This window comes from Cetorhinus maximus, chromosome 2 (assembly GCF_964194155.1).
Source record: "Cetorhinus maximus chromosome 2, sCetMax3.hap1.1, whole genome shotgun sequence".
Taxonomy (NCBI): Eukaryota; Metazoa; Chordata; class Chondrichthyes; order Lamniformes; family Cetorhinidae; genus Cetorhinus; species Cetorhinus maximus.
The window spans coordinates 187538223-187565463 of NC_135880.1; the positions used below are offsets into that span (position 1 = coordinate 187538223).

Genomic DNA, 27241 nt, shown 5'->3' on the forward strand with positions numbered 1-27241 from the left:
AGAGAAAGAGAACAGACAGACAGAGAGAAAGAGAACAGACAGACGGAAAGAGAGAACAGAGAGATGGAACAGATAGATGACAGACAGAGAGAGAGTGAGATATCAGGCAGAGAGAGAGAGAGAACAGACAGAGGGAATAGACAGAGAGAGGGAGAGAGAACAGACAGACAGCGGGAAAGAGAGAGAACAACAGACATGGAAAGAGAGAGAACAGACAGACAGAGAGAAGAGAGAGCAGACAGATGGAGAGCGAGAGAGCAGACAGACGGAGAGCGAGAGAGCAGACAGACGGAGAGCGAGAGAGCAGACAGACGGAGAGCGAGAGAGCAGACAGACGGAGAGCGAGAGAGCAGACAGACGGAGAGCGAGAGAGCAGACAGACGGAGAGCGAGAGAGCAGACAGACGGAGAGCGAGAGAGCAGACAGACGGAGAGCGAGAGAGCAGACAGACGGAGAGCGAGAGAGCAGACAGACGGAGAGCGAGAGAGCAGACAGACGGAGAGCGAGAGAGCAGACAGACGACAGAGAGAGAGCAGACAGAGGACAGAGAGAGAGAGCAGACAGAGGACAGAGAGAGAGAGCAGACAGAGGACAGAGAGAGAGAGCAGACAGAGGACAGAGAGAGAGAGCAGACAGAGGACAGAGAGAAAGAACAGACAGAGGACAGAGAGAGAGAACAGACAGAGGACAGAGAGAGAGAACAGACAGAGGACAGAGAGAGAGAACAGACAGAGGACAGAGAAAGAGAACAGACAGGACAGAGAGAGAGAACAGACAGAGGACAGAGAGAGAGAACAGACAGAGGACAGAGAGAGAGAACAGACAGTGAACAGAGAGAGAGAGAAAGAGAGAGAGCAGACGGACATATAGAGAGGACAGACAGAGAGAGAACAGAGAGAGGGAGAGAAGAGACAGAGGGAGGGAGAGCAGAGACAGAGGGAGGGAGAGCAGAGACAGAGGGAGGGAGAGTAGAGACAGAGGGAGGGAGAGCAGAGACAGAGGGAGAGAGAGCAGAGACAGAGGGAGAGAGAGCAGAGACAGAGGGAGAGAGAGCAGAGACAGAGGGAGAGAGAGCAGAGGCAGAGGGAGAGAGAGCAGAGGCTGAGGGAGAGAGAGCAGAGGCTGAGGGAGAGAGAGCAGAGGCTGAGGGAGAGAGAGCAGAGGCTGAGGGAGAGAGAGCAGAGGCTGAGGGAGAGAGAGCAGAGGCTGAGGGAGAGGGAGCAGGGACAGAGGGAGAGGGAGCAGAGACAGAGGGAGAGGGAGCAGAGACAGAGGGAGAGGGAGCAGAGGCTGAGGGAGAGGGAGCAGAGGGAGAGGGAGCAGAGGCTGAGGGAGAGGGAGCAGAGGCTGAGGGAGAGGGAGCAGAGGCTGAGGGAGAGAGAGCAGAGGCTGAGGGAGAGAGCAGAGGCTGAGGGAGAGAGAGCAGAGGCTGAGGGAGAGGGAGAGAGCAGGCAGACAGAGAGAGCAGGCAGACAGAGAGAGAGAGAACAGGCAGACAGAGAGAGAGAGAGAGAGAGCAGGCAGACAGAGAGAGAGAGAGAGAGAGAGAACAGGCAGACAGAGAGAGAGAGAGAGAGAGAGAACAGGCAGACAGAGAGAGAGAGAGAGCAGGCAGACAGAGAGAGAGAGAGAGAGCAGGCAGACAGAGAGAGAGAGAGAGAGAACAGGCAGACAGAGAGAGAGAACAGGCAGACAGAGAGAGAGAACAGGCAGACAGAGAGAGAGAGAACAGGCAGACAGAGAGAGAGAGAGAACAGGCAGACAGAGAGAAAGAGAGATAGAGACAGACAGAGAGAAAGAGAGATAGAGACAGACAGACAGAGAGAAAGAGAACAGACAGACACAGAGTCGGAAAGGGGAGAGGGACAGAAGGCTGACAGGCAGGAGAGGAAAGCAAGCAAAAAGCTGAGCTTATTTTCTCGAGTGCTGTGGATGAGATACACAAGCTGTGATATTCGGTTTGTTTCAGTGATTTATTGTTATCTGATGTGAATTTATACAGTATTTCTCTGAAGCTCAATGATTTATTTCATTTTGCAAGTTATTCCAGCTGTGAATGCACAGTGCTACACATTTACGGTGCTGTATTTCAACTCGTACATTTGTTTTTCTGGGCAAGATTTGGCCCAAGGAACCTATCTCCAGTTTTAACATCCTGTGGGATCCCATAATTCACTTAAAGCTGTTTCACTTAAAGTTGTGATTTTCAGGAATGCAACAACTTAAAGTGAGGAGTTACTGTACCTCTGTCAAATCTCCTTTCAGCCTTCTCTTCTCCAAGGTTAAAAGATTTCTGAACATTTTGAAAAATTCCATGAATTTTTCTCTTTTACTTACCTCTTGCCAGTTTATTTGAGTTGTTGAAATCCCCCTTGTTCTATATCCTCAACGCAGTTCATAAATGCTTATATATTTCTTCCTGCACTTCTACTATTCAGTGGTCTGTAGATTTGTGTGATACTTTGTTGTTCTTTGTCTCAATCAATATCTGCTCCTGTCTTAATAACAGTTATGCTCCTTTTTCCCAAAGGCATTGTTATCTCTAATTAGTATGGCTACCATGCTTCCCTCCCATCTATCAAGCAATGCTTATTGCAATTCCTGTTCTTTGGGTGGCCATAATTCAGTTATCCCTAATATATCTGGTTCCTCATTACAAATGATTGCCTCCAGTTTTCCCCATTTTGTTTTGAATGCTGTACAGACAATATATGTTTATACTAACCATTCATCTCACTTTATTTCAGAACGTTGTTTATACTTATATTTTGTGTACGTGTTCCTCGACCATTAATAATCACTTTGTTCCTTACTGTGGTCTGACGTTTTCACTCATGATGCCGGGATGTAACTCTGTTGGGATCAGAGGAAATGACACTTGGTGCAGGGTGGAGCCAGAGTCTGATCCCAAGTGTCAAAGAGAAAAAAAACTTATCGTGCCTTATCATGTATGCAATGAATTACTTATATTGTGTAATCACTGTGCAATATGGCAATATCTGGCAGCTAATTTACATACGGCCAGACCTCATAAACAGAAAATGAGTATCTCTATTAATATCTCTATTGTAGGTTGAGGGGGGAGTTTTGACCAAGACACTAGGAGAACTCCTTGCTTATGAATGAATATTGCCATGACATGGTTCATATTCACCTGAACTGCTGGAGCAGGCCTTGATTTAAAATGACATCCAAAGTAGAGTTTTGAGGTATTGAGGTGTGGCTGAGTGAGGGGAGGCACTGTCTGATACACCGCTGATTTGAGGGCTGTTTTTTTTTTGAAAAGCGCTAGTGGTTTTATAAAAGTAAGAAAATCTGCTGCTTAATGGAAAACAACCTCTCACGCAGTTCCGCAGGGCTCATCAGATCACTGGGAATCAAACATTTGAGTACTTGAGTTGTAATCATTGGGTTAAGTTGCAGTACTGTGCATTGCACCTGTGTCTTTGAAAGAGGCAAAGATGCAAAATTAAAGCAAATGGTGGGAAGAGTGGGATACAAATAGAGGGGCTGGCCAGTAATGTTGACTAGAGGTAACACACTTCTAGTCAAGGTCTCATTGATGCATAAATCCTGACTGTTCTTCATTAAAGCTTCTGTGTCTTTTCATGGACCTGAGGGTTAATGAAAATCCTTCTTATCTGATTACAGGATTAAATTTCTTTGAAGTAGAAGATTAAAAGACATAGGTGATGATCACGTATTGTCTAAGGGGTTGAATATGCCATTGACTGTGAGGTGATATCTTATTTATGTGGCAGTAGTAGCTTAGCTGCAGTTCAGTCTTTGGAGGTAAAATGTTGCACCCATCTGAGGTGCACTGAGCAGCTGGTGCTGAAGAAAGGCTGTAGCATCTCCTAAGATAGATAAGGACAATGAGAGGGGGAATATGCCTGGGTAGTCTCACTCAGCGACTACAGAGACAGGAAATAGGATGCGAAATAGAAATATAGAGAAGCGAACCGTACCTTAAGTACTCCAGTGAACAGTGCCAATGTGTTCTCTATCCAAATCTATGGGGTTATGGGATGTAACTTCAGATAAAGGGGAGGGACAGAAAATTAACTGCTCAGCCTTGTCAAACAGGCTGTGCAAGGAGCAGTTAAAAGGGTGATAACTGAACTATGGAAAAGACAGAAGCCCCAACAGAGGGGTTAGGCAGAAAGTAAAGTGCTGATATGCAATTTGTGTCATTCCTTTCCTTTTATTTTCAGGTTTCTGTTAGTTCCTGCTTCCCTATTTTTTTCAGCCTGTTCTAATAATTTCACAGTAATGTGTCAGGTTGAATGAGTTTCTGTGAATCACTCACAGAACAGGATCAAAGTGCTGCCATAACCAAATCTGCCCCATAATTCACAAAGACACAAGGCTTGGAATTGGCTGTGGAGCAGATACAAGCCGGAGCCAGCATCCTCTCCAATTCCTGGAATATATAGACTAACTTCTGTGTGTTTGGAGCCAAATGCTACAAAAAGAATTTTTTCTCCTGCCACGTTCACCTCTCCTTGCTGGGATCCAGTTACTTGGGCTCTCGATGCTCTCTGGTACATCATCCAAGTGGCCATTATTCATCTGAGAATCTTGCTGTGTGGACTGTTCAGCTGTGGGAGGCCATCACATGGGTTTTAGCAAGGCTTTTGACAAGATTCCATATGGCAGACTGGTCAGAAATGTAAAAGCTAATGGAATCCAAGGGAAAGCGGCAAGTTGGATCCAAAATTGGCTCAGTGGTACGAATAAGATATTGAAAAATTGACTGTGTGATTGATAGTGAGGAAGAAAGCTGTAGACTACAGGAAGATTTCATGCACTGGTCAGGTGAGCAGACAGGTGGCAAATGGTATTAAACCTGGAGAACCATGTGGTAGTGCAACTGGGAAGGGCAAAAAGGCAAGGGAATACACAATAAATGGTAGGATACTGAGAAGTGTAAAGGAACCTTTGAGTGCTTGTCCAAAAACCCCTGAAGGCAGCTGGACAGATCAGGTGAAGATGAAGACTTACGGGATTATTTCCTTATTGGCCAAGTTATAGAATATAAGAGCAGGGCAGTTAGGATTGGACCTGTATAAGACACTAGCTAGGCCACAGTTGGAATACTACGTACAGTTGTGGTTATTGCATTACAGGAAGGATGTGATCACACCAGAGAGGGTGCCGAGCAGATTTATGAGAATGTTGCCAGGGCAGGAGAATTTTAGCTTTGAGCGAAGAATGAATAGGCTGGGCTGGTTTGTTTTGGAATAGAGGAGGTTTGTGGAAGATTTAATTAAGATGTATAAAATTATGAGGGACCTTGACAGAGAGGATATGATGGACCTATTTCCTTCAGCAGAGAGATCATTATCCAGGTGCACAAATTTAAAGTAATTGGTAGCAGGATTAGAGATGTGTTGAGGAGAAATATTTTCACCCAGCCAGTAGTGGGGGGCCTGGAACTCAGTCTGAAGGGTACTGGAAGGGGAAACCCACATCACTTAAAAAAAAAACTTGGAAATGTGCTCGACATGCCAAAAGCTACATGGCTACATAGCAAGAGCTGGAAGGTGAGATTAAGCTGGATGGCCCTTTTTAAGCTGACATGGAAATGGTGGGCTTCAGTGCCATTATATTCTTTGATTCTGTGATCAGAGTGCAGATCAATTGTCTTATCAACGTATGTTTAGAAGTGGGCGAGTCTCTGCCTAGTGATTGGTAGCAAGAACCCTTGCATGTCCTTCTACTTCCAGGGCAGGATCTTCCGGTCGGCGAGCGGGTGTGGGGCCCGTTTGCCAACGCGTAAAATGATGCGGAATGACGTTGGGTGGAACTCCCGACGTCACCCCGCTTAATTTCCATTTTCAGGTCGGCGAGGGCACAGCCTAGTCAGCTGCACGCCTGCCGACCTATCAACGGTCCATTGAGGCCATTGAAAAAGTAATTAAGGTCATTAACCTTAAAATTGGTGGGCAGGCTGGGAGCCATGGTGGGCTTCGGAAAAAGCATGAAACCTTATCCACCGCGGGATGAGGTTTCATGAGGGTATTTAGATTTTTATCAAATCTTTCAATATAAGTTATGGGCATGTCCCAACTCACATGAGGGGACATATCAGGGAATTTAAAAAAAAATCATTTTCTATTAAAAATTTTAATTCCAAGCCAATCTCCCTGAGGCAGCACTTAGCCTCAGGGAGATCTGTGCACTCTTTTGTGCGCATGCGCGAAAAAGCGCACTCCCGGCTGAGGGAACCCCACCACCCGCATAGTGCTTCCTGGCGGACGCCACGCTGGGCAGGCCTTAATTAGCCCACCCACGTAAAATGGCAGCGCGGTGCCAACTGGAGGCGTGCCCGCCCACTCCCGCACTCCCCCTCCCCACAAACGAGGGGAAATTTCTGCCCCGAGTATAGACTCACTGTGGCAATTGTATCACCCCTGCTGTTGCTCTGCAGGAGTCGGCATACCTAGCTTTGCTAAAGCAAAATTATGGAGAAAAATGATTTTATTTTGTTTACCAAGTACATTCTCACACATGGCTCCATTTACACATCAAAATCATCTGTGGCCAGAAATCTACCCCTTAATCTCTCTCTACCTCCAATCTCTTTATATTTTTTTCTATTCATTCACAGACTGTGGGCTTCGCTAGCTGGGCTAGCATTTATTGCCCATCCCTAGTTGCCCTTGAGAAGGTGATGGTGAGCTGCCTTCTTGAACCGCTGCAGTCCATGTGGTGTAGGTACACCCATAGTGCTGTTAGGAAGAGAGTATCTAACCCCATCTTTCATTTTAAGCAATCCTTCCATGTCTACCCCATCCCTCTGTCTACCCCATCTCCCTCTAGCTCCATTTCTTCCTCTAACTCCATTCCTCTCTTTAACTACACATCTCTCTATCTGGAGTATTGCTGAAAAAAGAGACATGCTGTCTAAGCGTTTCATCTTGCACTCATTAGGACAGACACAAAAATCCAAATTTCAAAAGGAACAACAATTTATACTACATGAGAAAAGGGCACTGATTGGTTAGCAAGTTGACTCTGATATCTCTGTCAATTCATGTAGTTCCAGCTCTACCTTTGACCTGTGTCTGCAATCCTGTTTAAGTTTACATCCATGCATGTAATTCATGTCCTAGCTTTGATCCATGCTCATAATTCTTTCTTTGTTCCAACCTGTATCTGTAATTCAGTTCTTGTCCCAGCTCTGATCCAAACTCTTTTGTTCCTGTCATTTAGTTCCTTTGAGCCTTTCTTTCTCCATTTTGCGTGATGGGACTGTCCTAATATAGTTAAAGAGCAAATTATGTTCAACGAATGTGGAAGTCCAATCCAACACAGCTTTCAGAAAATTCCTTTATGCTAAGTCCAATGTTTAAGAGAGCGTAGGGGCTGTTTTAATATTTCCAGTTGCTAAATTTTGCTTTCCGTGGAGTTAACCATCTCTCTCTTTGCAAGTTAGAGCAGGAAGATGGAATTAACCATCTCTCTATTTTGCTGGTGCTTGGGAACATTTTACCCACTTCGCTGGCTTCAGGGGTGTCTGTTTTAACAATCTGTCATTGTTTTTCTTTTACAGGCCGTTACCCAGATGCTGATGGCGTATCTGGCACGACTCACTGTCATAGCAGATAACAAGATCAACTGTGGGCCTGCTCTCACGTGGATGGAGGTATGTACTCTGCTTCTGCACCCTATGTTGTAATGCCAGCAAGGATTACAAAGTGCAGCACTAAACAGAGGTTCATTACATATTACTCTGTTGTTAATAACAGCTATCATTATGGAATACATAGGAATAGGAGTAGGTCTCTCATTCCTGTTCACCATTCGATTAGATCATGAATGCTTTACATCTTTACTCCATTTACCAGCCTTGGTTCTGTAACCCTTAATACCTATTGAATTATAGAATGAGAGTACAGAAAATGGCCATTCGACCATCATGCCTTTGCCAGCTCGTCAAAAGAGGTCTCCAAAAAATCACATTCCACATCCCTTTCCCCATAGCCATACAGATATCTCCTTTTCAAGTATGTATGCCTAATTCTCTTTTAAAAGTTTGTGATGAATCTGCTTTCACCCAGTGCATTCCAGAACACCGTAACTCACTGGGGAAAAAAATGTTTTCATCTTGCTTCTGGTTCCTTTTTTTCAAATTATCTCAGATCTGTGACATCTGGTTACTGACCTTTCTGCCAGTGGAAGTACTTTCTCCTTGGACACTTTATCAAAATGTTTCAGGACTTTGAACACCTCTATTAAATCTCCCTTTAGTCTTCTCTGCTGTAAGAAGGAAAGAACATCAGAACAGGAGTAAGCCAGCCAGCCCTCGAGCCTATTCCACCATTCAGTTAGATCATATCCGATCAGTATTTTAACTTTCTATACCTGCCTTGGTTCTGTAATCCTTGATATCCTTACCTAACAATCTAGCAATCTCAGTTCTGAAATTTTCAGCTGATGCCCAGCCTCAACAGCTTTTTAAGGGAGAGATTTCCAGATTTCCATACCCTTTGTGTGAAGAAATGCTCCCTGACATCACCCCTGAACAACCTAATTCTAAGATTACGCCCTCTTGTTCTGGTTCTGCAGCTATTTAGCTCACATCTCCTGTAAATAATTGAGTCTGGGTTATTAATTCAGTGGCAGATATTTTGGTAGTGTGTCCTCTGATATTTGAAGCATCAGAAAAATGACAATGTGTATTTGTGGCCTTGACCCATTTGTTTTATGAATACTGATGCGAAAACTGCATGTCCCAGCGCATCAGTGACTATTATCCTTCAATACTGTCCACGTGTTTGCCCTTGAAAATAGAATACCACTGATCAGGTGACATGTGTTGCCAGAATGTAAACTATGGTAACTTTCCAATGAGTTTAGGATGGATGTTCCTTATTTAGAATGTGTCTGGTGACCATTCAATGGCTTATACATGGCTAAATCAGAAACTAATTCAGTGAAAGCACACTGATGGTGCAGGAAACCCCAGGCTGTTCCTGTGTCTGCTACATTAGATGATTCCCCCACTCCATCCTGGTGGTTGGAGTACTAAAGTCAGCCTCAGAACTCTAGAGCAGAGCAGGGTATATCAGCATCTTCCCAACTAATTTAATCCCTGTTTGTGCTTGGGTCTCACTGTGTTCAGTTTAGGAAGGGGAAAGTTGGCAAGTATTCCCGTTCCCAATTGCTAACCAGTGACCCCTCCTAGGCAATGTCTGCAGTCATCTGCGGGCTTCAGGTGAGGATGACATTGGGCTCTGCTGCACTGCCACCAGTGGTAGGGTGTAGAGGTTATGTTACTGGGCTAGTAATCCAGAGGACTGGACTAATGACCCCTGGATGTGAGTTCAAAACCCACCATGGCAACTGGGGAATTTAAATTCAGTTAATTAAGTAAAAACAGGAATTTACCAAAAAGCTAGTATCAGTAATGGTGCACATAAAACTGCCACATGTCCTTCAAGGAAGGAAATCTGCCATCCTTGACCAGTCTGGCCTAAATGTGACTCCAGATCTACAACAATATTCTTGATTCTTAACCACACTCTGAAATGACCTAGCAATGTACTCAGTTGTATAAAACTACTACAAAAAAGATTAAAAATACAAACACACAGACCGTCCAACATCAATCTAAGCATCAGACACAACAAAGGCATGTCCAGCCCTGTCAACCCTGCAGCGTCCTCCTCCTAACATCTGGGCACTTATGCTAAAATTGGGAGAACTGTTCCACAGACTGGTCAAGTGACAATCTGACATCGTCATACTCACAGAACCATACCTTTCAGCCAATCTTCCAGACTCCTTCATCACCATTCCTGGCTATGCTCTGACCCACGGCAGGACAGACATTCAGAGATCGTGACGCAGTGGTATATGGTTTGGAAAAAGCCAACATTGTCTCCAGATCCCATTAGGTCTCAGGACATCAGGTCAAACATGGGCAAGGAAACCTCCTGCTGATTGCCACTACTGTCCTCCCTCAGCTGATGAATCAGTACTCCTCCATGTTGAATACCACTTGGAAGAATCACCAAGAGTAGCAAGAGCACAGAATGTACACTGGGTGGGAAACTTCAATGCCTATCACCAAAATAGTCTGGGTACCACTACTGACTGAGCTGGCCGAATCCTGGAGGACATAACATTTAAAAAAAAAGTTGACTTACTGGATCTGTGGCAGGTAGTGAAGAACCAACATAACTGAGCTTATCCTCATCAACTTAACACCTACCTCTTCACAACTGGGAAGAGTGCCCTGTAGTCAGCATTGCAGTGAAACAGTCTGGGAAGAGTGTCCTGCAGTCAGCATCGCAGTGAAGCAGCCTGGGAAGAATGTCTTACCGTCAGCATTGCGGTGAAGCAGTCTGGGAAGAGTGTCCTGCAGTCAGCATTGCGGTGAAGCAGTCTGGGAAGAGTGTCCTGCAGTCAGCATCGCAGTGAAGCAGTCTGGGAAGAGTGTCCTGCAGTCAATTCTTGTTGAAAATAACAAGAGTGACATCACAAGACAGCGCGAGAGAGCGGCGGAGAGATCAGAACCAGCACGAGTACAGGGAAGCTTCAAAAAGTGACGTCAGCACAAAGGCTTTTACTGATTGGTGAGTAGTGGGTAAGTGCTTTTTCTCCAGTTTAAAATAGATTAAGCTAAGGAAAGGTAAGAGTTCTAGTTTTTATTTAATGTACATAAATAATTTAATGGTTTTTTTACTGTATTTAACTTAAAGTAAGGGTTTTTTTTTCAACTAGAGGCATGGCAGGGTATCTCAGTCCTGTGTTATGCACCGCCTGCAACATGTGGGAAGTCCTAGACCTTGCGCTCTGACCGATCACGTATGCAGGAAGTGCCACCAGCTGCGGTTACTTGACCAGCTGCGGTTACTTGACCAGCTGCGGTTACTTGAGCTCCGAGTTTCGAAGCTTGAGCGGCAGCTGGAGGCACTAAGGTGCATCCGCGAGGCTGAGAGTTTCATAGACAGCACGTTTTTAGAGGTGGTCACCCCACAACTTACGAAAGTGCAGACAGAGAGGGAATGGATGACCACCAGTCAGCAGAAAGGTGTCAGGCAGGGAGTCAGGGAATCCCCAGGGTGCATCTCGCTCGAGAACTGTTTTTTTTGTATTGGAAAATGGTAAGAGTGACTGTTCCTCTGGGGAGTGCAGCCACGCTCATGGCATTGTGAGTGGCTCAGCTGCACGGGGGGGAGAGGAAAAAGAGGGGAAGAGCAATAGTGGTAGGAGACTCGATAGTAATGGGAACTGACAGGCGTTTCTGCGGTCGTAGACGTGAGTCCAGGATGGTATGTTGCCTCCCTGGTGCCAGGGTCAAGGATGTCACTGATTGATTGGCTGCAGGGCATTCTAAATGGGGAGGGCAAACAGACAGAGATCATGGTACATATTGGTACCAACAACATAGGTAGAAAGTGGAATGAGGTCCTGCAAGCAGAATTTAGGGAGCTAGGAAGCAGATTAAAAAACAGGACCTCAAAGGTAGTAATCTCTTGATTACTTCCGGTGCCACACACTGGTGAGTATAGAAACAGGAGGTTAGTCCAGATGAATGTGTGGCTGGAGAGATGGTGCATGAGGGAGGGCTTTAGGTTTCTGGGACATTGGGACCGTTTCTGGGGGCAGTGGAACCAGTACAAGGCGGACAGGTTGCACCTGAACCGGAATTCGACCAACATCCTTGGGGGGAGGTTTACGAGTGCTGTTGGAGAGGGTTTAAACTAACTTGGCGGGGGGTAGGGATCCTGAGAGGAAGTTCAGCAGGGGGAGATGCACAGCCAAAATTAGAAGAGAGCGCAAGTGAGTCTGGAAGGCATAGAAATTACAAGCCAGTTAAAGCACAAGGGAGTTTGGCAAGCTTGGATGGTATTTATTTTAATGCAAGGAGTTTGACAACTAAGGCAGATGAGTTGAGGGCACAAATTAACATATGGAAGTATGATGTCATTGCTGTCACAGAGACATGGTTGAGAGAAGGGCAGGATTGGCAGCTCAATATTCCAGGATATAGGGTCTTCAGGCGAGACAAGGAAAGGGGTAAAAGAGGAGGGGGTATCGCAATATTGGTCAAGGAATCAATTACAGCAGTAAGGAGGGATGACATCTTAGAAGACTCCTCAAATGAAGCCATATGGGTAGAACTGAAAAACAGAAAAGGAGCAATCACATTGCTGGGAGTATACTATAGGCCCCCAAACAAACAGTCAGAGAGAAATAGAAGAGTAGATATTTAGGCAAATTTCAGAGAAGTGTAAAAATAATAGGGTAGTATTAGCGGGGAATTTCAACTTCCCCAACATTGACTGGGTTCGTCACAGCGTGATAGGTTTAGAGGGAGTAGAATTCTTAAAATGCATCCAGGAGAGCTTTTTAAGCCAGTACATAGAAGGTCCTACAAGAAAGGGCGGCCCTGGACTTAATTTTAGGGAATGAAGCCGGGCAAGTAGTAGAGGTATCAGTAGGGGGAGCATTTGCAGATAGTGATCATAACTTTGTTAGATTAAAGGTTGTTATGGAAAAGGACAAGGATGTGCCAGAAATCAGAGTTCTAAATTGGGGGAAGGTCGATTTTAATAAGATCAGATATGATTTGTCCAGAGAGGATTGGGTGCAGCTACCTTTAGGTAAACTTGCGTCAGAGCAGTGGGACTCATTCAAGAAGGAAATAGGGTGAGTACAGGGCCAACATATTCCAGTAAAGACAAAGGGTGGGACCATCAAGTCCAGGGAACCCTGGATGTCGAAGGATATACAGGATTGGATAAAGAGAAAAAGGGAGGCTTATGGTAGATACCGAGGGCTCAAAACAGTGGAAGCCCTAGAGGAGTATAGAATGTGTAGGGTGGACCTTAAAAAGGAAATTAGGAGAACAAAAAGGGGGCATGAAAAAACATTGGCAGGTAAAATAAAGGAAAATCCAAAGCTATTTTACAAGTACATTTAGAGTAAGAGGATAACTAGGGAAAGAGTAGGGCCCATTAAGTACCATTGTGGTAATTTGTGTGTGGAGCTGGAAGATGTAGGTAGGGTTCTAATTGAATACTTTGTGTTGGTGTTCACAAGTGAGAGGGACGACGTGGGTATGGAAATCAGGCAGAAGATCTGTGACATAATTAAAGATATTAGCATAGAAAGGGAGGAGGTTCTAAGTGGTCTGGCAGGCTTAAAAGTAGATAAATCTCCAGGCCCGGATGGAATGTATCCCAGGATGTTGAGTGAGGCAAGGTAGGAGATAGCAGGGGTGTTGGCAATAATTTTCAATACCTCTCTGGCCACAGGAGAGGTGCCAGAGGACTGGAGGACAGCCAATGTGGTACCGTTATTCAAGAAGGGAGGAAGGGATAAACCAGGGAACTACAGGCCAGTGGTGGGGAACCTATTGGAAGCAATTCAGAGGGACAGAATTAATATATACTTGGAGAGGCAGGGATTAATCAAGGTCAGTCAGCATGGTTTTCTTAAGGGGAGGTCATGTCTGACCAATTTGATAGAATTTTTCGAAGTGGTGACCAGGTGTGTAGATGAGGGCAATGCATTTGACATAGTCTACTTGGACTTCAGCAAGGCTTTTGGTTAGGTCCTGCATAGGAGACTGATAACGAAGGTAAAAGCCCACGGGATTCAAGGCAATTTGGCAAATTGGATCCAGAATTGGCTGAGTGACAGGAAGCAGAGGGTGATGGTCGAGGGGTGTTTTTGTGACTGGATGCCTGTGTCCAGTGGGGTTCCACAGAGATCAGTGTTGGGTCCCTTGCTGTTTGTGATATATATATATATGTCTTAGACTTGAATGTAGGAGAGTTGAGAAGTAAGTTCGCAGATGACACGAAACTTGGTGGTGTGGTAAATAGTGAGGAGGATAGCCTTAGATTACAGGAGGATATAGATGGGCTGATCAGTGGCAAATGGAATTCAATCCGGATTAGTGTGAGGTGATGCACTTGGGCAGAACAAACAAGGCACGGGAATACACGATGAATGGTAGGACCCTGGGAAGTACCGAGGATCAGAGGGATCTTGGTGTGCATGTCCACTGGTCCCTTAAGGTAGCGGGACAGTAGATGAGGTGGTTAAGAAGGCATATGGGATACTTGCCTTTATTAGCCGAGGTATAGTATATAAGAGCAGGGAGGTTATGCTGGAATTGTATAAAATGTTGGTTAGGCCACAGCTAGAGTATTGCGTGCAGTTCCGGAATCCGCATTATAGGAAGGCTGTGATTGCACTAGAGAGGGCGCAGAGAAGATTTACCAGGAAGTTGCCTGGGCTGGAGAGTTTTAGTTATGAGGAGAGATTGGATAGACTGGGGTTATTTTCTCTGGAGCAGAGGAGATTGAGGGGGGACATGATTGAGGTGTATAAAATTATGAGGGGCATAGATAAGGTAAACAGGAAGGAACTTTTCCCCTTGGTGGAGGGATCAATAACCAGGGGACATAGATTTAAGGTAAGGGGCAAGAGGTTTAGAGGGGATGTGTGGAAGAATTTTTTTTACCCAGAGGGTGGTGGGAATCTGGAACTCACTGCCTGAAAGGCTGGTAGAGGCAGAAACCCTCAACATTTAAGAAATAGTTGGATGTGCACTTGCGATGCCATGGCATACAAGGCCTTGTGCTGGAAAATGGGATTAGAATAGTTAGGTACTTGTTTGACTGGCGCAGACTTGATGGGCCAAAGGGCCTTCTTCTTTGCTGTAGACCTCTATGACTCTGTAACTCCTCAGGTACTGGAGCAGGTCCGTGCCTGCATGAAGCAAGACCTGGATACTGTTCAGGCTTGGGCTGATAAGTGGCAAATAACATTCATATCACGTTAAGGTCAAGCAATGACCATCTCCAACAAGAGATAATCTAACCATCTCCCTTTGACATTCAACATTATTCCCATGACTGAATTCTCCATCATCAACATCTTGAGGGTCACCATTGATCATAAACTAACATGACCAGCCACACACATACCATGGCTATAAGAACAGGTCAGAGGTGGGGTATTGTGTGGCAAGTAACTCACCACCTGACTGTCCTTTTCCTGTCCACCTTCTATATTCTTTCAGGAAAATGTTAGAGTGATCAAATATCCTTCACTTACCTGAATGAGTGTGGCTCCAACACCCGGGAAGGTCAATGCTATCCAATGCATCCCGCTTGATTGACATCCCATCTACCCCCATAAAATTCACTCTTCCCACTGCCAGTGCACGGTGGCTGCAGTGTGTACCATCTCCAAGATGCACTGCAGCAACTCACCAAGCTTACTTCGACAGCACCTTCCAAATCCATGACCTCTACTATCTAGAAGAACAACGGCAGCTAGTGCATGGTGCCACCATCACCTTCAAATTCCCCTCCAAGCCACATAACATCCTGACTTTGAAATATATCACCATCCTTCATTGTCTCTGGGTCAAAATCCTGGAACACTTGACCTCTGTGGGAATACCTTCACCTCATGGACTGCAGAAGTCAAGAAGTTGGCACACTATCATCTCCCAAGGGGATTAAGGATGGGCAACAAATGCTGGCCATGTCAGTGACACCCATAACTCATGAATGAATGAAAACCTATTGACAGTTACTGCGTAGGTGTGCATACACAATCTGGACACTTCAAAACAACAGCAGCTTGTATTTATGTAGCATCTGAAAACACTCAACACGAGCGATATCATGAAAACCTTTTTTTGGCACTGAACTAAAGTGATGTCAAGGCAAGTGACCAACAGCTTGATCAAAGAGGCAGATTTTAAGGAGTATTTTAAAGGATGACGGAATTCCAGAGCGTAGGGCTAAGGCATCTAAATGTGTGGCCCATGGTGAAATGATTAAAATCGACGATGCGCAAAAGGCTAGTATTTGAGGAGTGCAGAGATCTTGAAGGTTTATGGGAGGTTTTAAGTAGGAAGGGGCAAGGCATTGGAGGTATTTGAAAACAAGGTTGAAAGTTTTAAATGGGGGCGTTATCAGACCAGCTACTGCATCTCAACAAGTACAGAAGTGATGGGTGAACTAAACATAGAGCAAAGTTTTGGATGAGCACAAGTTTATATAGGGTTCCAGCAGTAGACGAGCTGAGGCAGGGACTGACTCGGGCAATGTTGCAGAGATTGGTGTAGGTGGTTTTGTGGTTGGATGTTCATCTCTGGCCCAAAAGCAGGACCAAGACTGTGAGTGGTCTGGCTCAGCTTCACACAGTTTTCAGAGATGCAAAAGGTGGCAGGGACCAAAACAGTGACTTCAGTCTTCCCAATATTTAATTGTAAGAAATTTCTGTTCACCAAATATTGTATGTCGGACAAAATGTGTGACAATTCAGAAGACAGTGGAGGGGTCCAAAGAGGCGGTGGAGAGTTAGAGCTGAGTGTCCTCAGTGTATATATGGAACCTGATGCTTTTTCTCCAATGACACCACCAAGTGAAGGCTTATGGCTGAAAAATGGAAGGAAGCTAAGCATCTTTGGTGGACTCCAGGTGTTACCATGCACGACTGGAAAAAGAAGCTATTGCAGGTGATTCTCCGGTATGATTCGGCAGATGAGAATGGAAACAAACAAGGAGCGTGCCACCCAGATGGACAACAGAGAGGCACTGGAAGAGGATGGTGAAGTCAGCTGTGCAAAAGGTTGTAGATCAGCACTTCCCAAACTACTTTCCTTTGTGACCCCCACAACCCGTGAAAATTAAAATGACCCCAGCAAAAACAAAACGACAATAAAGCAGCATAGTAATATTCAATATATAATTATTAAAGTTGGCATGTTATAGATCAACATATAATACATCATATAAATATGAAAGTCTGTATTTTGAAAGTACTTTGTAAAAAATGTTATTACTCTATTGCCATGGAGCGAGATTAATGTCTATTACGTTATTAGAAATTATTTTTCAAAATAGAGTTTAGTGGTGTCTGTGCCTGTGTGTGTGTGTGTGTGTGTGTGTGTGTGTCTTAATTAGATTAAAGTCAGCTGGTCTAGAGGTTTTGATTTTGTAGAAAGAAGTAGGTTTGAAATGGTAATTAGATAAACATGGGGAAGTTTAGAAACATAGGTGTCAAGGGGGCAGTTTGCATTTTTAAATAAGCCAATCAAAAGAATGGGTGAAATCTTGCACCCAACCAGAAGATGCCAAGCAATGTGTTTATTTTTAGCTTGCAAATAAAATTGGTGGGATCAAAGGATGTTATTGTTAGAAGAGGTAAAATTAAAAGTCTAGTGATACAATAGAAAATTGACATTCAAAGCGTAAGATATGTATAAAGGAGAAAGGAGATTGTGTGTAAGGGAGAGACATTTTAAGATCCAACAAGTGTGAAAAGCCTCAAGCTGCTGTCTGCAAGGACCCAGAGATAAAGAAACTCATTTTGAATGTGACTGTCCAGGTTGTGCTTTGCCAGGTGTCTCATTAAATCTGAGATTTATTGTTGCCTTACCAGGGGTCTAATTGAGAATCAGATTAAGTAGGGGATTTTTGTAGTTATTATAGTAGTAATCTTGTACGTGCTTACAATTTTCTTGTATTAATAAATGTTTAATTTAGCTTAATAAAACCTCCTTGAGACTCGGTGGTCTTATTACTATTGAATTCAAAGCCTGCACCTCGAAAACATACAAATTGCAAAAATGGTTTATGACAGTTGTTTCAAGTTTCCTTCTGGGATTTGAACAACTCAGCCTTTACCATCAGCTGTGTCATAATACTATGTACTCACCAGAAATTACAGTCAAGTCAAATAACCTTTTAGTTTTCTTGTGAGGGTTTCAAATGACACAAAGTGAAATACATAGTTCCAGAAGCTGCAGTTTCCCTATGGATTCTGTTATGTACAATGTAGCTTTAAAATGAAATGTATTTAATTCACTTACCTGAATGTGAAGCCATGTTCCTCCCAAACTGGGGAAAGTAGTGTTTCTGAGCAGCCATAGAACATAACATGTGACAGTTATTGGTGATTGAGGTTTCAGCTAAGCTCTCCAAATTCACCAGTGGCAGAAGACTCAGCGAAGCCCCTCTCCCTTCCTTTCCCACGCACACTGTAATCAAACCATCTCACCATCCCTCTAAACACACTATAATCAGCCCCTCTCCCTTTCACCCTCCCCCTGCATACTGTAATCAACCTCTCTCCCCTTCTCCCCATGCAGACTGTATTCAGCCTCTCTTCCCTTTTCCCCTCACAGACTGTAATCAGCCCCCTCCCCTTTTCCCACACAGATTCTACTCAGCCTCTCTCCCCTTCTCCCCACGTAATCAGCTCCTCCCTCTCTCCCAACAGATTGTAATCAGTCCCTCTCTCCTTTACCCCTGACAGATTGTAATCAGCCCCTTTCCTTTTCTCCACAAACACACTGTGGGTGGTTTGGAAGCTCTCCTCCGGGCCACTTTCCATCCTGACTTGGAAATGTATCGCTGTTTACAATCGCTGGATCAAAATCCTGGAACTCCCTTCCTAACAGCACTGTGGGTGTACCTATACCACATGGACTGCAGCGGATCAAGAAGGCAGCTCACCACCGCCTTCTCAAGGGCAATTAGGGATGAGCAATAAATGCTGGCCTAGCCAGCGACACCCACATCCCATGAATGAATAATAATAAATTCAGCCCTTCTCCCCCCACAGACTTAAATTAGCCTCTCTCCTCTTCTCCTCACACGTTATAATCAGCTCCTTTCCCCTTCTCCCCACACAGACTGTAATCAGCCCCTCTCCCACTTGGCCCGCAAACACACTGTATGTAATCAGCCCCTGTCCCTTCTTTTGCCGCACACATTGTAATCAGCCCCAATCTCCTCCTCCTCCCATTCATGCTGTAATCTTCTTCTTTCTCCTCCCAACACCTCCCACCCCCAACCCCACCATCCCCATTCAGACCGTAATCATCATCTCTTTTCCTCTTTTGATCTATTTGCCTGTGCCTGCGAAACAAAGTTGCCAGCCCGTGGTAAGGAGCTGGTACAACAGGCAGGCAGAAGCAGAAACACAGTAAAGTTTGAAGCCACCACTCACTTTCCCAGCTCGGCCGGATAACCTCTCTGTTTTTCCTGCACTCTGGACACATTAGTCAGTCAATGAATTACACTTGCCTGCTGAAGAAGAATCATATGAACTTGAAACGCTAACTCTGCTTCTCCCTCCTCAGATGCTGCCAGACCTGAGTTTTTTCAGCAGTTTCTGTTTTTATTTCAGATTTCTAGCATCCTCAGTGTTTTGCTCTTAAATTAGCATGTTCAAGAACTTTGGAGGGGAAAGGGAAGTTGGAGATAGGATAGTAGTTTACAAGGACAGGATGGTCAAGCGTGGGTTTTTGAGCAGAGTGGTGATAATGGCAGATTGGAATGAGGCAGGGACAATATCTGATGAGAGAAAACAGATAACATCATCAGTGTAACATGGGGCCCAGGGAGAGCAGTTGGGTGGTCCACAGTTTGGTTGAAATAGGAGGTGGGTCTTATGGACAAGATGAGCTCAGAGAGAGCACAGCACAGAGAGATAGAATCCGGGGAAAGTTGCAAGTTCAGGGCTAGGGCAGTGAGGAATGTCGGCTTGGGGCAGGGAAGGAAGTGACAGAGGCAGTTTGACCTTGATCTTTGTGACAAAAAAAAAGTCCAAGGGCAAAACAAAAATAGAAATACCTGGAAAAACTCAGCAGGTCTGGCAGCATCGGCGGAGAAGAGCAAAGTCCAAGGGCCCTTAGACTTGGAGGGGAGGGTGGTTTATGAATATGTTTTTGGTGGAGAAACTAAGCCAGGGGTTATCTTTAATTCCTGGATGTTTTAAATAGTGAGCAGTTATACCAATTGAGAGCAGGATCCACTAATGCTTCATATGGCCCAGCCACATTTGACAATGAATGATTAAACCAATTGTCTACCAAAGATGTTCAAAATTGTCTCCCTTGGACTTAAGGATATGGAGATGAGGGGTGTGCCTGGGCTATCAGACAGCAGAGAGGTGCCTACCATCTGTAGAGTTAAACCTGTGAGACTTGCTGCCTGCAAGAGTGGGATGGGGAACTGGGGATACAGGAATGCAGTGTGCACAGAGAACTTAAACTCAATCTCAATTTCAGCTAGCTGAAGACCCTGATTGACTCAGTTGACATGGTGGTGTTTTGCTATAGGATGCAATTTACTTCCTCTGGAAGAGGAATTCCCACTTGAAATTCTTATGTAAATCAGAAGTTAAACAGAATTCTTATAAATTTTGATTCTCTCTATTCCGTGTGATGCCTAAAATGCTTTTGCCTGGATATGGAGTGTTGGAGGAGTGTAGTTGGTAGAATCACTGAGGGAGGCAGGTGAACATACATCTGCTGTATCGTGCCTCATATTTTCTTGTATCTTTGCTGGATATCTAGTTCCCTCGTGAAATCCTTCAGACAAGCTGAATTGATATTGTTATTTACTGTCAAAATGAGTTAAGCGTTTGGACTTAACAGGGTGAAAAGGCTGTTACTGTTCACCCTTTGTAAATGGTTTCCCCATCTCTCATTATTCCCTTTCCTTACTTGTTCTTTTGTGCTGTAGATGTTGACACTCACTCTCCAACCACTCTGTGTGTGAGACTTAATACCGAAAGGCAGCTATCACAGTTGAGCTTAATCTTTTCCTCACTGGAACCAATCACACCAGGAGTCACTAGACAGTCATCAGGAGTCATCATGACTTATTTATCTTATTTGAAATCAGCACTTGGACTCGGGGGGGGGGGGGGGTGGGCTCTGAAGCCCACCTGAGCATTCCCACCACTGTGCTGGCTGAGATCTCAGCTAACACAGCCCATGTCACTGAGTGGTTTAGTTGCTGAATGCTGTAGAAGATACTCTTCATAACTGATGAATGGACATGATCCTGATGCAAAGAGTCTCTCTGACATTTGTTTGGTTGCATCTACAGTGAATTTGGAATGTGGTGAATGTATACTCAGTAAAGTGTTCTCCTATTTATATAGTTTACATGTGTGTGCTTCTTCTCTTCATATGTGACTGTGCTGAATCCCCTCACAGATAGATAACAAAGGGAACCATCTATTGGTGCACGAAGAGTCCTCCATCAATGTTCCCGCCATTGCTGCTGCACACGTAATCAAGCGATACATTGCCCAGGCTGCCGATGAGCTGTCCTTCGAGGTAAGTTGCCATTTAATTACAAGTCAAAATAATTCTGACAGATTGGAGAAACAGAGTGCTCATTCTCTTCTATTTTACTTTCATCCTCCAGTTTTTCTCCAACTTTCCTGGAAATGCTGACATGTTTTATGGGCAATGACTGTTTTAGTCTTTAGTATGTGAGCATCTGACAGTGCTAGTTAACTGTGGAGAAATCAAAGCCAAGCCTAATCCTGATCCTGTCCTCATTATTGTCCATAAATATGTGCATATGAGCAGATGTCACTGGAATAGTGGGCAGGCGAGTGAAATGTCCCCTTAATTGCAGTGACCAGCTGCTGCCGCATGGCTTAATGGACTCAGCACAGACTGGGAATTGTACCTGGAACTTACTGAGTATAGCTCAGTGTACACTTACTTTTATTAACTGAGCATCAGGGAGTTATACTCATGTCACTCATGGGTAAAACTGGGTCCCAAGAGCCAAAACCCAACTTATTGGTTACTTTGGATTTGAAATATTCAATCAGATTAACAGATCTAATATTAAAAGTCCTAGTTTTCTGAAACATCCAATGGTATTTGTAGGATTTGGGGTTTACGTTTGGTTTGCCCAGTAACTGGAGAATTGCCTCATCCGTGAAGATTGAGAATGAGTGTGCTGTGTTGTGCAGCTGCTGTGCCTAAGCTTCTTGCAGTGCCAGTATTCAGAACCAAGTTGTACTTACAGGTAGATACCTTGTGTAGAATTTCTTAGATCTGTCTGCCATCTGGTTGGTAGGGAGTCATAGATGAGTGTGTGTCAGATAATAGCCATTCAACTGTTTAAGAATATCCTGCCTCCATTAACTGGAGAAATGGGCTTCCTTTAAAATGTTGTGTTTGACATGGTTTAAGTTACCTTTATCACAACTTAATTGAAAACCAGGCTATGGATGTGACAGTTTTTTTATATTGATGGGGTTCTAGCAGAGTAATGTTAAAACAGAGCTATATAAACTGCCAGTCCTAAATCTGAATTTTCCAATTACCAACCCACTGCAATTCCCTGCTGTATCTATTTAAAACTGGATGAGGGATTCATTTTCCAAGCCTCTGATAACCATTTGGGGGATCTATAGAAAATCAGTTACTGGATGATGTCCAAAGAGTGGAACTTGCTTCTTTTTACTCACCCATTTCTGGTAGTAGGGACAAAAACAAAAATACCTGGAAAAACTCAGCAGGTCTAGCAGCATCTGTGGAGAGGAGCACAGTTAATGTTTCGAGTCCGAATGACCCTTCAACAGAACCAAGTAAAAATAGAAAAGAGGTGAAATATAAGTTGGTTTAAGGGGGTGCGGGTGGGACAAGAAGAGCTGGATTAAGGGCCAGTGATAGGTGGAGATAACCAAAAGATGTCACAGACAAAAGGACAAAGAGGTGTTGAAGGTGGTGATATTATCTGAAGGAATGTGCTAATTAAGGGTAGAAAGCAGGACGAGCAAGGTACAGATAGCCCTAGTGGGGGTGGGGTGGGGGGAAGGGATCGAAATAGGCTAAAAGGTAGAGATAAAACAATGGATGGAAATACACTTAAAAATAATGGAAGTAGGTGGGAAAAGAAAAATCTATATAAATTATTGGAAAAAACAAAAAGGAGGGGGAAAATCGGAAAGGGGTGGGGATGAAGGAGAGAGTTCATGATCTAAAATTGTTGAACTCAATATACAGTCCGGAAGGCTGTAAAGTGCCTAGTCGGAAGATGAGGTGCTGTTCCTCCAGTTTGCGTTGAGCTTCACTGGAACAATGCAGCAAGCCAAGGACGGACATGTGGGCATGAGAGCAGGGTGGAGTGTTGAAATGGCAAGCGAAAGGGAGGTCTGGGTAGGTAATGCTTGCGGACAGACCGAAGGTGTTCTGCAAAGCGGTCACCCAGTCTGCGTTTGGTCTCTCCAATGTAGAGGAAACCGCATTGGGAGCAACGAATGCAGTAGACTAAGTTGTGGAAAGTGCAAGTGAAATGCTGCTTCACTTGAAAGGAGTGTTTGGGCCCTTGGACAGTGAGGAGGGGGGAAGTAAAGGGGCAGGTGTTGCACCTTCTGCGGTTGCATGGGAAGGTGCCGTGGGAGGGGGTTGAGGTGTAGGGGGTGATGGAGGAGTGGACCAGGGTGTCCCGGAGGGAACGATCCCTGCGGAATGCCGCCGTGGTGGGGGGGGGGGGGGGGGGGGCGGGGGGTGAAGGGAAGATGTGTTTGGTGGTGGCATCATTTTGGAGTTGGCGGAAATGGCGGAGGATGATCCTTTGAATGTGGAGGCTAGTAGGGTGATAAGTGAGGACAAGGGGGACCCTATCATGTTTCTGGGAGGGAGAAGAAGGTATGAGGGCGGATGCGCGGGAGATGGGCCGGACACGGTTGAGGGCCCTGTCAACCACCGTGGGTGGAAAACCTCGGTTAAGGAAGAAGGAGGACATGTCAGAGGAACTGTTTTTGAAAGTTCCACATACCCCATAAAGAGACAGGCATAGCTGGGGCCCATGCGGGTACCCATAGCCACTCCTTTTATTTGGAAGAAATGAGAGGAGTTCAAGGAGAAATTGTTCAGTGTGAGAACAAGTTCAGCCAGACGGAGGAGAGTAGTGGTGGATGGGGTATGTGGAACATTCCTTGTTCCAGTCCTACTCCGGCCCCCTCCCATAACTCTTTCTCTGGTACATCGATGATTACTTCGGTGCTGCTTCATGCTCTCGTCTGGACCTGGAAAAATTTATTAATTTTGCTTCCAAATTCCACCCCTCCATCATTTTCACATGGTCCATCTCTGACACTTCCCTTCCCTTCCTTGACCTCTCTGTCTCAATTTCTGGTGATAGACTGTCCACCAATATCCATTACAAGCCTACCGACTCCCACAGCTACCTCGACTACAGCTCCTCACACCCCGCTTCCTGTAAGGACTCCATCCCATTCTTTCAGTTCCTTCGCCTCCGTCGCATCTGTTCTGATGATGCCACTTTCAAAAACAGTTCCTCTGACATGTCCTCCTTCTTCCTTATCCGAGGTTTTCCACCCACGGTGGTTGACAGGGCCCTCAACCGTGTCTGGCCCATCTCCCGCGCATCCGCCCTCACACCTTCTTCTCCCTCCCAGAAACATGATAGGGTCCCCCTTGTCCTCACTTATCACCCCACCAGCCTCCGCATTCAAAGGATCATCCTCCGCCATTTCCGCCAACTCCAGCATGATTCCACCACCAAACACATCTTCCTTTCACCCCCCCCCCCCGGCGGCATTCTGCAGGGATCGTTCCCTCCGGGACACCCTGGTCCACTCCTCCATCACCCCCTACACCTCAAACCCCTCCCTCGGCACCTTCCCACGCAACCGCAGAAGATGCAACACCTGCCCCTTTACTTCCCCTCTCCTCACCGTCCAAGGGCCCAAACACTCCTTTCAAGTGAAGCAGCATTTCACTTGCACTTCCCTCAACTTAGTTTACTGCATTCGTTGCTCCCAATGCGGTTTCCTCTACTTTGGAGAGACCAAACGCAGACTGGGTGACCGCTTTGCAGAACACCTTCGGTCAGTCCGCAAGCATTACCCAGTCCTCCCTGTCGCTTGCCATTTCAACACACCACCCTGCTCTCATGCCCACATGTCCGTCCTTGGCTTGCTGCATTGTTCCAGTGAAGCTCAACGCAAACTGGAGGAACAGCACCTCATCTTCCGACTAGGCACTTTACAGCCTTCCGGAATGAATATTGAGTTCAACAATTTCAGATCATGAACTCTCTCCTCCATCCCCACCCCCTTTCCGATTTTCCCCCTCCTTTTTGTTTTTTCCAATAATTAAAATAGATTTTTCTTTTCCCACCTACTTCTATTATTTTTAAGTGTATTTCCATCCATTGTTTTATCTCTACCTTTTAGCCTATTTCAATCCCTTCCCTTCACCCCACCCCACCCCCACTAGGGCTATCTGTACCTTGCTTGTCCTGCTTTCTACCCTTAATTAGCACTTTCCTTCAGATAATATCACCACCTTCAACACCTCTTTGTCCTTTTGTCTGTGTCATCCTATGGTTATCTCCACCTATGGCCCTCTATCTAGCTCTTCTTGCGCCCGCCCCCCCCAAACCAACATATATTTCACCTCTTTTCTATTTTTACTTAACTTTGTTGAAGGGTCATTCGGACTCGAAACGTTAACTGTGCTCCTCTCCACAGATGCTGCCAGACCTGCTGAGTTTTTCCAGGTATTTTTGTTTTTTGTTTTGGATTTCCAGCATCTGCAGTTTTTTGCTTTTATCTGGTAGTAGGAATACTGGGTACCTGCACACCACCATGAAAACGCCAATCATCTGTGCACCTGCAGGTTCTGCACTTCCTATCTCAGACTGGTTTGCAAGGAAAAGAAAGGGCTTTAGTTGCACTGGTGCAGGTACTCTCAGAACGCCCTTGTGATTTTCCTGCACTGTCTATGTAGTGTACCCTGAAACTGATCACATTCTTGGGCCAGGAGTTTTGTACCAAGTGCTAAATTGGATTTGTTGCAGTTGCGCAGAAGTGTTTGAATTTCCTTGGCTTTGTTATTGACTGCATCCATTGCACTTTAAATATTGGAGTGAAGAAGCTCTTGTTGCTGGGAGGCTAGTGTCCCAGGGAAGCAGTGAGAAAGTTGACTGAAGTGCTGTTTCGGCTCTGTTTTCTAGGTTGGAGATATAGTGTCTGTTATTGACATGCCACCCAAAGAAGATACCACATGGTGGAGAGGAAAGCATGGGTTTCAGGTAAGGACCTGCGCAGGAGTGTGATGGTATAGAGGTGTTGGGCGCTAGGCACTTAACTGACATTCTGTTGTTTTAAGATGCAGGCTCTCTTTTGCAAATTTATCTTTTACAGAAATATTGAATAATTTGTTCCTTAAATGCAGTTGAACATAACCTGGATTATTGCAGGGAATGAACAAAACTTGTGTAACCAACATATCCCTAGCTTGGTGCGACATACCTTGATTCAGTAGCACTGTCCTTTACTGAGCCTTCCATATACATAACACTCACTCATTATGTCTCAATACTATGTACTCATTTACACCTCTTCACTTCTGTTCTTGCCGTTTATGTTCAAAACTATTCTTTGTACAATAGGGTTGCTGAAAGAATTTAAACCTGAGAAAAGCTGTATTGCATATTCCTGTGAGGATATATTTTTGGGGTTTTTTTGTGAAATTGGAATAGCTTCGTGTCTTTCACAGCTGTTGTGGAAACAACATTTATTGTACAAGTGAGAAAACTCTGACAATTTTATCAGTGAGAATGCAACATATGATCTTCCTCATGAGTGGAATGGCTATCGCATTCCTTTTAGTCCTTCTGTCCTCTGTTTTTTGCATGTTGTATATCATCGTTTTATTGCATGAAAGGGCATTCAGCATTGCATCTGTATTAACACTCTGGGGAATAATCCACATCATTCTATCCTGCTATCCTTTATTTATAGCCTTTTAAATTTTGTCAAATATTTGTTCACTTACCTTTTAAAAGCTATTATCGGTTCTGCTTCCACTCCTAATCTCTACTTATTCCTTTTTCTTTTAAAGTTATTAAATTTATATTAAATTTATTATTCGCTCAATGAGTATCAGAGACTGTTCCTCCAGATTATTTTAACCGCTTGACATTATGAACAGTTTTCTGCTCTAGTGGAAAATACCCCATTTTTTCTGGACTTTCTTCAACTGAATCCTCTCATCCCTGCGATCATCACAGTGAATCTGTCCTGCACCTTCTCTATGGTTTTGTAATGTTTGTTCTAATGCAAGGCACCCAACACTTGAGCATATATTCTCCTGCAGCCGAATCAATGATTTTTACTGGTCTAGCGTTTCCTCTTCGTTTTTGCCATAATTTTCCCCAGTTATAAAAGCTAGACTCCCTTTTCTTTTGCAGTTTTATAAATTTGTCATCACATTTGTAAAGATTTGTGTAGCTGAACCAAGAGAGTGTCAGCTGTGGCTTAGTTGTGGCACCCTCACGTTTGTGTCAGCAGGTTGTGGGTTCAAGCCCCACTCTGGGACTTGAGCACACGATCAAGGCTTGCAGGTCAGTGCAGCACTGATGAAGCTGTGGCCTTTTATTGTGATGTGAAGTGAACC

General features: G+C 44.7%; 1 protein-coding gene across 5 annotated transcripts in view; it reads left to right on the plus strand.

The window, feature by feature from the left end:
• Positions 1-27241, plus strand: part of arhgap32b (Rho GTPase activating protein 32b) — a 539127-nt gene that overhangs the window by 375317 nt on the left and 136569 nt on the right. For all 5 annotated transcript variants that reach the window (XM_078530751.1, XM_078530768.1, XM_078530760.1 and 2 more), the window contains 3 exons: positions 7559-7651; positions 21002-21124; positions 25797-25874. In XM_078530751.1, coding sequence (XP_078386877.1) covers positions 7559-7651; positions 21002-21124; positions 25797-25874 — 294 coding nt within the window. The remainder of the gene's footprint in view (positions 1-7558; positions 7652-21001; positions 21125-25796; positions 25875-27241) is intronic.